This window comes from Marmota flaviventris, chromosome 11 (genome assembly GCF_047511675.1).
Source record: "Marmota flaviventris isolate mMarFla1 chromosome 11, mMarFla1.hap1, whole genome shotgun sequence".
Lineage (NCBI taxonomy): Eukaryota > Metazoa > Chordata > Mammalia > Rodentia > Sciuridae > Marmota > Marmota flaviventris.
The window spans coordinates 63,088,583-63,101,894 of record NC_092508.1 but is presented as its reverse complement, the minus strand read 5'-3'; the positions used below and the strand labels follow the sequence as shown (position 1 = coordinate 63,101,894).

General features: G+C 40.4%; 1 protein-coding gene across 2 annotated transcripts in view; it reads left to right on the top strand.

Annotated features, from left to right (window-relative positions):
- The first annotated feature begins 1,336 nt into the window (after positions 1-1,336).
- The window catches only part of Cers6 (ceramide synthase 6), a 290,656-nt gene continuing 278,680 nt past the window's right edge, over positions 1,337-13,312 (top strand). For both annotated transcript variants that reach the window (XM_027946114.2, XM_027946113.2), the window contains exon 1: positions 1,337-1,684. In XM_027946114.2, the coding sequence (XP_027801915.1) occupies positions 1,515-1,684 (170 nt within the window). In that variant the 5' untranslated portion in view covers positions 1,337-1,514. The remainder of the gene's footprint in view (positions 1,685-13,312) is intronic.

Below are 13,312 nucleotides of genomic sequence, written 5' to 3'. Positions count from 1 at the left end.
CTAAGACAAGAATTAAACTTTGTGTTTAGCAGCTTGGAGATTACTGGTGACCTTGAACAGTTTCAGAGTAGTGCAGGGAGCCAAATGCTCAAGTGAAAGTGCCAAAGAGAATGGTGAGGAGAGAATTTAGAGGCAGCAGTATAGACCATTCTTCAGACCATTTTAAAGGGAAGGAATGAAAAGATGGTAACTGGAGGGAGAGGAAGAGTAACAAACTGTGTGTGTGTGTGTGTGTGTGTGTCTGTCTGTCTGTGTGGACACCTCTCCTCCGCTCCCTCCCTCCCTACACATTGGAAAGGACTAGTAGAAATTGTGGTAGAATCAGGCAGAAAATGAATGATTCTGAGAAAACTGAACAAAGTACCCCCTGGAAGCAGGTGTACACAGGTCACTGCACTAACCCACACCAATGCATGGTGGGAGTGTAAGAACCTGCTTTAGGCCTCACAGTTCTATTGCCTTAAAGATTTAGATTCAAAAGACAGAAATAATGAGTCTGGCAAACATAGTGGAGGTTGTCTCATGATCTGCCAAGTCAAAATGTGGTCCAGCAGCATTTTCAGAGAGGTTAGTTGAGAAGGGTAGAATTACAGAATGCTAGAGTTGCTTACCATCATCATTATTACCACCATCAAACAGCAATTAATAATCATAGCAATTAAGTGCCTACTTTCTTGTGCCACCTCATAAATCAAAATAAAAGAAACTGGTTTGAGAAGCAATAGTATAATAAGCCAGAAGGTCAAAGATGGGGGAAAGACAGGCTTGCAGCAGAGGCAGAAATCTCTTGCCAAACCATCTTTTGTCCCAGTTCCTGATTTTCACCCGTCTCTCCAATCGCTGGAGTGAATGATCCTTTTCCTTTTCCTTCTGTCTCCTTTGCCTTTGCGCCCCCTACTTCTTCTTTTGCTGTCTTCCTTCAGCGCAGGGCCGGTTCCCAAGGTTCCCAAGCTCAGCCTCAGTGCCCACCAGCCTCCCCGTCGCCTCCCAGTGCTTGGAAAGTGGACTAGAACCCTGAAACTACAGTGGGGCAGGAACCGGCGTTCTGAGCATGTGCAAGCAAACTTGGGGGCTGAGGCAGATTTTGGGGGGCCGGTACCAAGTCACTGTCCTAAGCTCAAAGCGAGAGATCGGCGAGCGCTAGGGTTGGCAGCACTCCCGCGAGCTGCGGCCCTGCGCCCTGGGCGCAGCAGCTGCGCCCTGCCCTCCGGGCGTGGGCGAGCTGGCCGCGTGTGCCTAGCTGCTTGACGCGAGGGCGAGCCAATCAGGGCGAGCGGCCCCGGCTGCCATGTGACAGGCGAGGCGGCCCCTTTCCCAGCGCGGCCAGAGGGAGGAGAGAACCGGGGCTCGCCGCGAGCCTTCGAGAGCAGCGGCCGCAAAGCAGGCGGCAGCAACGGCTGGCGGGAGCCGCGGCTGCAGTCTCGGGGCCAATCCGGCGCTCATCCCTGAGCGCCCTGCGCTAAGGAAAGCTCGGTGGGTCGCGGGAGCCGCAGGACAGGGGTGGACAAAGCAAGATGGCAGGAATCTTAGCCTGGTTCTGGAACGAGAGGTTCTGGCTCCCACACAATGTCACCTGGGCGGACCTGAAGAACACGGAGGAAGCCACCTTCCCGCAGGCTGAGGACCTCTATCTCGCCTTCCCACTGGCCTTCTGCATCTTCATGGTGCGGCTTATCTTTGAGAGGTAAGAAGGGCAGGAGCACCTCCTCCCCTCCCCCTGCACGCGCGCGCGCGTAGACACACACACAAACACACACACACTCTCTTTCTCACACACACACTCGCGCGCACACGCACACTCGCGTGCTCCGTGGCGCACGGCCCCGTGCCCCGCCGTTCGTTCCCACACCGCCCAACCTTTGTGTTCCGGGAGGGGTTGCTGACCTCTCTGCCTCACTTGCTTTCTGGGAGCCTGAGAAGGTCTGGCTTGCCTACGGATTTCCTCCAGGGCGCCGGAGAGGGCTGCGGGGCATTAGGGTCGCCTCCCGCACTCCTCTCTAGCTGTCTCTCTCCTCCTGGCGGCGAGGGCAGCTGAAGGAACAAAGGTGAGAGGCTGCTGGCCTCGGGACGCGCCGCACTCCGCGAGGCTTGGCCCTCTCGATCCGCGTTGCCAGGCTGGGCTTCCCTGCCAAAGCTCAGCTCCATCCACCTGACAGCCAGGAACGTTCGGGACGCGCGGCCCAGAGCGAGGAGGAACCGCGCACACTTCCAGATCTACACTCCGGCTACTGATTGTAGGGAATATGCTTCAGAAGTATTCTCCAGGGTTGCCTTGGCTTTTGGTCGCTTTTTGGTTTCCATGTGTGATACTTAACATCAGGCCCTCAGTCTTTGGAAATAGGTGACAATAACATTCCATGTTATTAGCAGTTTCCTTATAAGAGGCTAGGACAGTACAGGTGCATAGCCTGCAAAATGACCATATGAAATTGACATCCGTGTCCTGTTAATAATCATGAACTTCTTCTTGGCACCAGAACACACTTAAAATAATTTAAAGAATTGTCATATAAGTGTTGGTATAATTCTTCAATTTGGTTGGCTATCTCCATCGTATCACGAACAAACTTGTGTTACTCTCATTGAAATCAGCCTTAGTTAATAGGTTAGATCTTGCCTGCTGTGCATTCTCTGGGTGTTATTGAAACAAAACCTAGCCAGAGGCCCACACTTCTGTCTTTTTCATAACTGAAAACATCACCTTCCCCTTTTTTTCCTCTTTTCCCATTCATAAAGGAAACCATGAATTTCTTAGATCACAAATTCTCACTTCCAGGTTTAGAATAGTTCAGTGGTAGAGTGCTTTTGCCTTGTATTTGAGAGACCCTGAGTTTGATCACAGCACCTTAAAAACGAAATAAACCCCACAAATTTCCACTTCCATGTCACCTCTCTACCCTGCCCCCAACTCACCTTGGTTTTGTTTCTTAAGCTTTTTTTTTGTTTTGGTATCCTGTTTGCCTGAAACCACTACTGCAGACTGCAGAATATATCAATTGTATCATTTGTTGCTGGAAATAGCAACAAAGCTTCATGGGGAAAAAAAGTATCTTTTGTTCAAGGAAGATGTATTTTTCAATGGGCAGTATTGTTGTCAGAACTATCAGCTCTTCCCATGCTGAAATGGACATGCACAAAGGGAACAGTTTGAAGACCCTCCATATTAAAATGATTGGAATTTGATACAAACTTGTCATTGATCCTATCCAGTACTGAGATTTATAGGGGAAAAGGGGGTGTATTTGCAGGTTAAGAGTTGTTCCTACAGCTTATGTTTACTTGAAGAAAATAGGAAGTCATGTCTAATCTTGCAGTCTCTCCAAAGACAAGCAGATTCTCAGGACCAGCAGGTTGTTTGGTGTTGGCACATTGTAAGGGCTTCATACACAATTGCTGAATGACATCTGATAATTTTTACCTGATAAATTCTGGTTGGATTAATTTTTAGGTAGTAAAGCATCTGAAAGAAATCTTCAGTTTTATGTTTGGAAGAACAAAAGCATGGCAGCTGGTGAACTGTATGCAGAGTGCTGCATTTTCCTGACATTCTTTTTCCATGGTGTAGTTCTAGGCTGTTCATTAAGTTGGAAAATATTTTTAGAGAATGGAGATTGCTTTGTATTTATATTCTATCTTTAAACAAAGAAACAAACACTAATGCTATAGTTGAAGCCTGGAAATTCTTTTTTTAAAATTTATTTTAATTTTTTTGTGTGTGGTTAGACACAATACCTTTGTTTTTATTTATTTATTTATTTTTATGTGGTGCTGAGGATCGAACCCAGGGACTAGGTGAGCACTCTACTTCTGGGCTACAACCCCAGCCCCCCTGGAAGTTCATTTTCCCTCTTCCTAAACCTTTTTATCTGCCTTTGCACAACCCCATGAATCGACTTAGAGTTTACACAGGGGTCAGCTGCTTTCCAAACATCAGTCATAGCAGATGTCCTCATGTTGGTATGTAGACAGTTGGTCATTTCCTTTGGGCCATTGATCCAAATAGAAGTGGTTTAATGTGGTTTAATGGCCTGTATGGGAAGTGAAAGTTTATGATTCATGTTCAGAATAATAATCCAGTATGGCACATGTACCATAGGATGCAACTGACTTCTGGAGGAGTGGCTACTTTATTTCTTTCTATAGTTGTCTTTTTTTTTTCTTTTCTTTCTTTTTCTTTCTTTTTTTCTTGTTGTTAACTAGGGATTTAACCCAGGGGTTCTTTACTATGGACCTACATCCCTAGCCCTTTTTATTTTTTGAGACAGGGTCTCACTAAGTTGCTCAGGGCCTCACTCAGTTACTGAGGCTGGCCTTGAACTTGTGATCCTACTGTCTCAGCCTCCCGAGTTACTGGGATTACAGACATGCACCACCACACCAGGCTCTTCCTATAGTTATAACAGACCTATCTTTAATTATTCAGTCACTTTTTCTCTGAAAAAAAAACCTCAGGGTATAGTTGCATCTGAATTAAAAATTCTGCATGTTTCTATTCTTCTCAAATCCAAATGACACATTCTGTGATCCAACCAATGGTGTTCATCCCAGTAGTGTCCATCAAGAGCTTGACTAAGTTTTGCTGAGTCAGCCAATATTGTTATCACTAATAGAGCCCACTTAAAGTACCCTTTTAACATGTTGTGCATAAATATTTTGCAGTATTCTAAATGGTCAGCATTATTTAAGGAAGCCTGTTGTGAATTCCTTTGTAAGATGAAATGCTTTTGTAATAGGAATAATTCCTTCCTGATTCTATTCTGCTTATGCTTTTACTGTTTTATTTTATTTCAAAGCTGAGAACCTATTTAGGAAATACTTGATCATTTAAGTTTCTTCTTTCCAATTAAATGAGGTCAGTAATATCCTTGTTAAGGCTAAAATTATGGATTTGAATACCTTCTTAGTCTTATGTATTTGTCTTTATAAAGAAAAACACTCATGAATTAATTGAATTGGGCTTTGCCAAGCTGAACAGCTTTTTTTGTTTTCACTCCCATGTTGGGGTATGGACAGTGGAGACACTAGTGGCCAGCACATGCCACTTTGCACAGCATATGGACAGCAATATGGGAGCCCAGCATGACTGGTTAAAAATGGAGCAGCCTAAGGTCAATGACTTTTGGATGAGTCTATGAATACCCCAGATCTTGGTGGTTTTTAGCATAGCCTTTATACTATGCTCAACTCTGGGCAAGGACCAAAAGGGCCAATTTAGATACTACCAGATTGACAGAGCAAAATATTTCTTGTTTAAAAAAAGAAAAAAAAAAAAAAAAGAATGGCTTTTCTTAGAATGGAAATCATAGTGTATGCCATTTAATTATGTTATTGAGTTGATGACAGAGAACAAAATATTATTTACTATTGTAGCATTATTATGTATTTGATTATTTTTCTTGATATCATGCTTGTTTAAGCTCAATAAGCCATTCTTAGGAATTATTAATAAATGCTTCTTCCAACTCCACTTTGTTTTCAAAAATGTGTTTTGTTATGCTATTCCTAAATGTGGGATTAAAGTTCTGCTGATTCCCTGTTTGGAAACAAATTATTTGTGTCACTGTTGTAAAAGGTAACTTTAATGCATTTTCTTCTTTGTGAGCTTGGGAGGGAGAGATGCAGAAAGTATTGATAGGGAGTCAGAACAACCAAGTTGTAGTCAAAACTTACCTCATTCTGGGGCAGCCTCCTAATTTATCTCTGCTTATTTTCTCATGTACACAATGAAACAAATGACCACTGTAATCTAAGGTTGCTTTCCCTCCCGATTCCCTGAATCCTGTGAGTCCTCTGTATTTGAAGCTTACTAATTATTATCTCATGAGACTTTTGTGGCAGGCTAAATGTCATGTTTTAGCAGGCAGAAATAAGTCCCTTCAGAATAGTTTTTTTTTTTTAAATAGAAATACTCTAGGCAATGGCTTAGTTTTTAGTATTTTAGTATTTTTGAGTAAACATAATCATTTGGGATGATGTCATTTTTGCTTTGAAAAGCTACAGTATTTTGGAAAACCAACAAAAAAGATTCATCAAAGAAACAATTACTTCCTTTTGTCCTACCTCTTTATATGAAACCCAGAGCAAAACTGACACCTGACTGGGAAAGAAATGAGTAGTTCATTCCTGACAGGTGACTGTTGGAATGCCAAGCTATGTGAGGAGCGTCACCCCTCTTGTGGTTGACTCCATGGGCTGTCCAGCCATTCAGCCCCCAATGATCTGCTGTCCCCCAAATTTCAAGGAACAGCACCGTCTTATTGTGGGACAGGGAATGTCTGGCCAGAGAGCTTTGTCTCATCATTTACCTTACCAGCAGCCTTGGGTAAGGTACTCTGGGACAGTTGAGAGGAAGGGGAAGGGAGAAAAGGTGGGAGGGAAAGAGGAGGGGAAGGGAATGTGTTGGGGGAGAGGAGTGAGTAAATGACTGCCAGGAGAAAGTGGGATACGAGGTAAAGTTCATTACTGAAGCGTGTTCCTATAATGTGCCCTGTAATGAGAAGACTGATATCTTCAGGTGTATTTCAAGAATTTTTGATAACAGCTTGTTTACATTATTTTCTCATGTAGTCATTGCTGTATATGAAATTCTGTAAATATATCATTTTAAATTTTTCCCCATTTTTATTGGTGCATTAATTTAATTGTACATTATGGTGGAATTCATTGTTACATATTCATACATACACACAATATAACAATAGCAATATAATTTGACCAATATCATTTCCCAGTATTTGCCAGTATCCCTGCCCTCTTCCTCCCTCTGGTCCCTTTCCTATATTCTACTCATTTCCATTCTGTTTTCATGATATTGCCACCACCTTTCTTTTCTCTTTTCCTCTCTAGTTTTCACATATGAGAGAAAACAAACAACCCTTGACTTTGTGAGTTTGGCTTATTTTGCTTAGCATGATGTTTTCAAGTTTCATCCATTTTCCTGTAAATGACATGATTTTATTCTTCTTGGCTGAATAAAATTCACATATATATATCACATTTCTTTATCTGTTTATCCATTGATGGGTTCCTAGACAGGTTCCATAACCTGGCTATTGTGAATTATGCTGTTGTAAACATGGGTGTGCATATACCACTGTAATATGCTGATTTTAATTCTTAGGATAAACATGAAGGGGTAGTATAGCTGGGTCACGTGATGGTTCCATTCCTAGTCTTTTGAGGAACCTTCATAAAGTGGTTTTGATAGTGGTTGATAAATGTACCTTAGGTAATCAAATGATCATAGGATTCATGTTAAGACTGGATACCTGCTATGCAAGAGTCTGGTGTAAGAAGCAAGAACTAGGTTCACACACCCATAGGTTGCCTCCTACAGCTTCTGATTGGGCTAGAAAAAAATGAATTACAATGGATGTTTTGTTGGTAAACAACCTAAAGTGAAAGGGATTGTATTCTTTGCAGAATTTCAGTACAATTTTTTCGTTTCGCAAAATAAGAGGTTTGCATTTACAGGGTAGCTATTCATAATAGGTTGATTTGGGAATAAAATCTATAACTTTACGTTTAATGAGAAGTGCCATAGAATGGCTGAGGAGGTAGATGAGGTAACTTTATGCCATCACAAATTATTTAATGGTATGTATTGTAAAATTCACACCCTGATTTCATGTAGGACTTTTCTGTTGAGGGTATCTGATCTCTTTAGATAGGGCTAGATAGTTTTCTCCTGGATCTCTAGTTTGTATTTCAGAAGTGGTTGGTCTTTTGTGATGGGAAAGGGCAGGTAGCAAGGGAAGGAAAACACAGTGTCATTTGAATTTCTTCCATCAACATACTAGGCTTTTGGCTCTGTCTGACATCAGTGCACCTTCCTCAAGCTTTCTTCATATATTTTCCTTACCTGATTAAATTTTGTTGCAAGTGGTAGAATTTAAGTATATGAAACCTTTAAATGATTATTACATATGCTTAACATTTCTTCCTCCATTACTAGGCAAAACCAGATTTTCTAAAGCTATTGATTTTTAAATTTTTATAGTCAGGACTTTCAAATTTTTCTTTTGATCCTTTCTTAAATATTCTTGAGTCAGGATACTGGGGTTCCAGATTTTGTTTGATAATAGCTGGTTGCTTAATGCTTCTATAAACTATTTTTTTCTTTCTTTTTAAAAGGTAAATAAGATCACCTCTTAAAACACAAGTATCATTCTATATTAGTGATGCCCTGAGAATTTTTATTTCTAAAATTTTACTCTTAGGTTTCTTCCTTCTTCCCACCCCCTTTTAAAGCAATTTTTTTTTTTTTTTTTTGCATTCTTTCTTGGCACATCATTAACTGTGCCAAACACTATGCTGTAGCATGAATGAAAACAGGAGGGTGATCCTCATAGTGTATTAGTAACACTGTGGATGATTGCATGCCCAGGGCACATGTTCCAAAACTGACACAGTGCTTGCCACTTATTTTGTTTTTGACTGCTATTAATGACTGCCATTTTTAATGAATAACTTTCCAGTTTTTGAAAATAAAAGTAAAAAACTAATTTTAGTCTAAATTTATTACTTTACATGGTTAACTTCATTTAGTGCTCTCCCATGCCCTGTGAGGTAGCTGCCCATTTTTACCCAATTTTACAGATGAAACCAAGGGTTGAGAATTTAGGAAATGCACCTAACTTTATACAGCTTAAAATAGCAATGTAGGTATTTGGGACTTGGTTTCTTGATCTAATAATTTTGGTGATCTCCTAGTTTGAATATTATAAGATCATACACACACACACACATATACACACATGCATGCACACACACACACTATATGGTTCTATGGTTTTATATATAGTCTGTTGTCATCTAATGATATAATGTGAACATTTTCCATGTAATAAAATTTATTTAAAAATATTTTCACTGACTACAGTATTCTATACAGCAGATATATTCACTTACTTTGTCCCTATATATTTGTTGGAGACTTAGGCTATTTTTAGTATATACATCTCTCATTTCCTATTGATTTCTGAGGAATATTTCCTAGAAGTGGCATTTCTAAGCCCCAAAGGATAAGTTTTATTGTTTCCTTTTTTTTTCAATATTGAGGATTGAACCCAGGACCTCATGCATGCTAGGCAAACACTTTACCACTGAGCCATATCTCCAGTGCTATTTTAGTGCTCTTGATGGATGCAAGTTACCAAATAGTTGTGCAGAAATGATATACCCATTTGTAAGTCCTTATCAGAATGCAGATTGTTATCGTTTGAATAAATTTTTGCTTTGAGAGTTGAAAAAAATATTATTGTCCTAAGGTGAATGTGTTATTACTCAAGATGAACTTGTTTCAAATATTCATTAGTTACTTGTATTTCACTTTCTCTGAATTTATGTATATTTTCCTATTGAGATGAGAAGATGAGGTTTGTCCTTTTTTTTTTTTTTGGTGGGAAAGTGGTTGCTGACATCATTATATCCTACTTCTTTTTTGGGGGGGGGGTGGGGAAGTAAGGGAGATTGAACTCAGGGACACTCGACCACTGAGCCACATCCCAAGCCCTATTTTGTATTTTATGTAGAAACAGGGTCTCACTGAGTTCCTTAGTATCTCCTCCTTCTTAATGGTCTTGGCTGATCTGTTTCTTTGGTCATATGATTACTCCCATCCATTTCTCTTTGCCTCATTTCTCTCCAGACTTCAGGAAGGAAGCTTCTCAGACTCTACACAGTGGGAGAGATGCAGTCAGGAGGATGAAGTAGACAATCTCCTGACTTTAGTATGGAGAGTGAGGCAAGATCAAGGGCTGGGCAGAAGACTGAGCCCTCAAGAATGAATGATTTTAGCCAGGCACAGTGGTATACATCTGTAATCCCAGCGGCTCTTGAGGTTGAGGCAGAAGGAGTTCAAAGCCAGCATCAGCAACTTAGCAAGGCCCTAAGCAACTTAGTGAGGCCCTAAGCAACTCAGTGAGATGCTGTCTCTAAATAAAATATAAAAAAGGACTGGGGATGTGACTCCGTGGTTAAGCACCCATGGATTCAATCCCTGGTACCCCAAAACAAAGAAAGCATGAATAATTTTATGAAGGGAAACTTGGATAGAGCCTAACTCCTGTACATTGTCCTTCCAAACTTTTAGTTTAAAATGACTTAATACATTAATCCTTATGAAAATACAATTTAAAACCACAATGAGGTAACATCTCATAACCATGAGGTTGGTTGTATCAAAGCAAGCAAACAAAATAGAAAATAGCAAGTTGTCACTAGGATGAGGACAGATTAGCTCTCTTGTGCACTGTTGGTGGCAAAGTAAAATGGTACAGTGACTATGGAAAATAGTATAAATGATCCCCCCCAAATTAAGATAGAATTACCATCTGATGCAATTTCACTTCTGGTTCAAATCTGTAAAGAATTGAAATCAGGGTCTTAGCCATGTTTATAGCAGCATATTTCATAATAATCAAAAGTTAGAAGCAACCCTAATGGTCCATGGGTGGATTAATGGATGAACAAAATGTGATAGATACTTTCGTCTCAGTCTGTATAGGCTACTATAACAAAATACCATGAACTGAATAATTAATAAATAGGAATTTATTGCTCACAGTTTGGAAATTCAAGATGCTATCCAATTTGCTGTCTGATGAGGACCTGTTTTCTGGCTCACAGATGGCACCTTCTTGCTATTTTCTCCATTGTGGAAGGGGTAAGGCAGTTCTCTCAGGCCTTTTATATGGGCATTAATCCTATTTATGAGGGTCCAGCCCTGGTGACCTAATCACTTCCCAAAGGCTCCACCTTCTAACACTATCACACTGGTAATTAGGTTTGAACATAGGAATTTTGGGGAGGGGGTCCCAAACATTCAGACCATAGCAACATACAATAGAATATTATTTAACATTAAAAAGTAACTGTATACTTAAAAAGAATTAAGATTAGAAGTTTTATGTTTTATGTATTTTACCACAATAAAAGAAAAAATAGTAGAAGGTTCACTGACTTAAAAGAAAAAGTCACTTACTAGAAATAACTCTCTTCATTTTCTAAGCATAGCATTTTTCTAGTTGGAGCACATGTCCAAGTCCTCTTGATCTCAGTTTCCTCAAGCACTTTTTTTTTTTAAAATGCACAATTCTCTTCAGATGTAAGAAAGCACCTCTTCTTTCCAGAACCATTGGTCATGGGTAGTCGGGAGGGGAGGAGAAATGGAAGGAAGGTTTAACATTCAGAAAGTAATGGGAGCATCCTGGGGCCTTTTTGGAATTAAGAGGAGAATGAATGGAATATCAGAGAGATTACAGTATTTGGGATTAAATCCAAACATTTCCCTGAATCATCTGTGCAACACTTCACTGGAACCAAACAAACAACTTACCTCATTGATAGTGCAATTTAATAAATGAAAGGGGGTGTGTACAGAAAAGGAGAGCTGGGTGAAACTCACTCATGCATGGGGTGTGGTTGTAGAGGATCCCCGGGATTGAAGAAGGCATCCTGGTGAGGACATAATCCAATTAAAGTGAACCAGGATAATAGGATAAAGTTCTCTCCAGACAAGTGGCCTAGGCCACAGATGAGTCCTGAGGGAGCTTTGGGTGGGTCATGGTCAGATTTGTCCTGCCTCCCGGTCTTTCAGTTTGATTTTATGTGCTTTTTGTAAGCAGTGATTTCAACATTTGAATACTGGAGAAGATAATTTTCCTCAGAAGCTGCATATTATAAAGACAATCAGATGATAAGCTTTGCCAGGCACATTATAGAATGGTAGTTTTTGATGTACTCATTGTACAAGACTCTCTTTTCTGTAACTCATTTATGAGAATATTTTGTGCAGTTGGTTTTTTTCTTTAAGAACGTTCTTTTCCCTCACCTCTGTCCTTTAAAATGGACTGCTCTTGTTTTGACTGTATTATCTTAGAACTGGATTGTGAGGTTGTTTTATTATTACTTTTTGGGTAGGGGTGGGGTTGGAGATATACAAATGATTTTTAATTGCAGGAGGGATACATTCCTTTACTAGGTAATCTTTTACCCAGTGACCTAGGACTAACATTTGTTTGTGTCTTGCCATTGTCCCATAAATGTCACATCTTATCTTTGAAGTTTCTGCTAACCAAGATATCCTTGCCCTCCTGAAACTGTTGCTGAGAGTATCTTTTCTTTCTTTTCCTCCATTTTTCCCTTTTACTCTGTTCTTTCCTTTCTCCTCCCTCCTTCTCTTCCTTCCCAGTATCACTGGTGCGGATCCTCTAAAGTCACTGGGAAGTTTGGAGAGAAGAGTAACAGCTTATAGTTTGGAGTGGGGGAGAGGATAGAGAAAACCACTCAAAATCTTGTCTGGGGACAGTTTGGCCAGTGTCAGAGTAAAAGCTGCCAGCTAGTCTGAGTGGCTCTGTGGAGCTTGTTGTAATAGATCTCCACTTCACAGCAGAATGAAATGACTTAGTCGTTTAAGTACAGTGACAGTTTGGACACAATAGCTTGAGTGAAGGAAAATTGAGAAAAAAAGCAATCAGTCATTTTAGGCATTATGGAGAGTAGGAGATAATTAATAAAGGCTTTGTGTGTCAGTAGGTATGTATGTATCTTTGAGTGCTTGGGTAGGCTTGATGTTGACTGTGCATTTAAAGTATGTTATTGCTTTGTATGTTTATTGTAATTAGTTAGAAATGTATATTCCTAACTAAAATTAAGAGGAGAATGAATGGAATATCAGAAAAGTTGCAAAATTGGGGATTAAATTCAAACATTCCCCTGTGTCATCTGTGCAGCGGTGGATAACATACTCTGTGAAATTTGGTGTCCTCACTTGAAGAATAGAGAATATGCCTATGCTGTAGGATTGGATGACTCATGGGAAACTGTATTTAAAGGGGACTCAATGAAAGTACACATTGTGTAGAACATACTTGATACCACAGTGTAGTGTTTAGCACCTACTTGAGAAATTATGTTGTGTAATGTGATTGAGTGTGCTGGGTGGACAGGGGCCCGGGGAGAGGGTGCAGCTTGTTGGAGGCAGTAGGGCCTGTTTATATATTTGATCCTGGGACTGGAGGATTTGCTTGTTCTGTTGAAGAGTAAATATTTAGAGTATTAGGCTTTGCAGCACCAATCTCTTTAGCATGGTGCCTATTTAAGGAGTAGAATGTGTTGAAGCCTTTTTCCCCTCAACTGTTCATAATGATGTGGATTGTGCCCAGGGAATCTGCTTGTATTTGGTGGCAGAAAATTATTTCTAATAGCGAGGTTTTACACAAGAGATGGGCAACTGTGTTTGCACTTTGAGCCCGACACCTCTGGGTTCTGTGCCATTGGAGAGGGCTCCTGAGAGGATGGTCTTCTACTG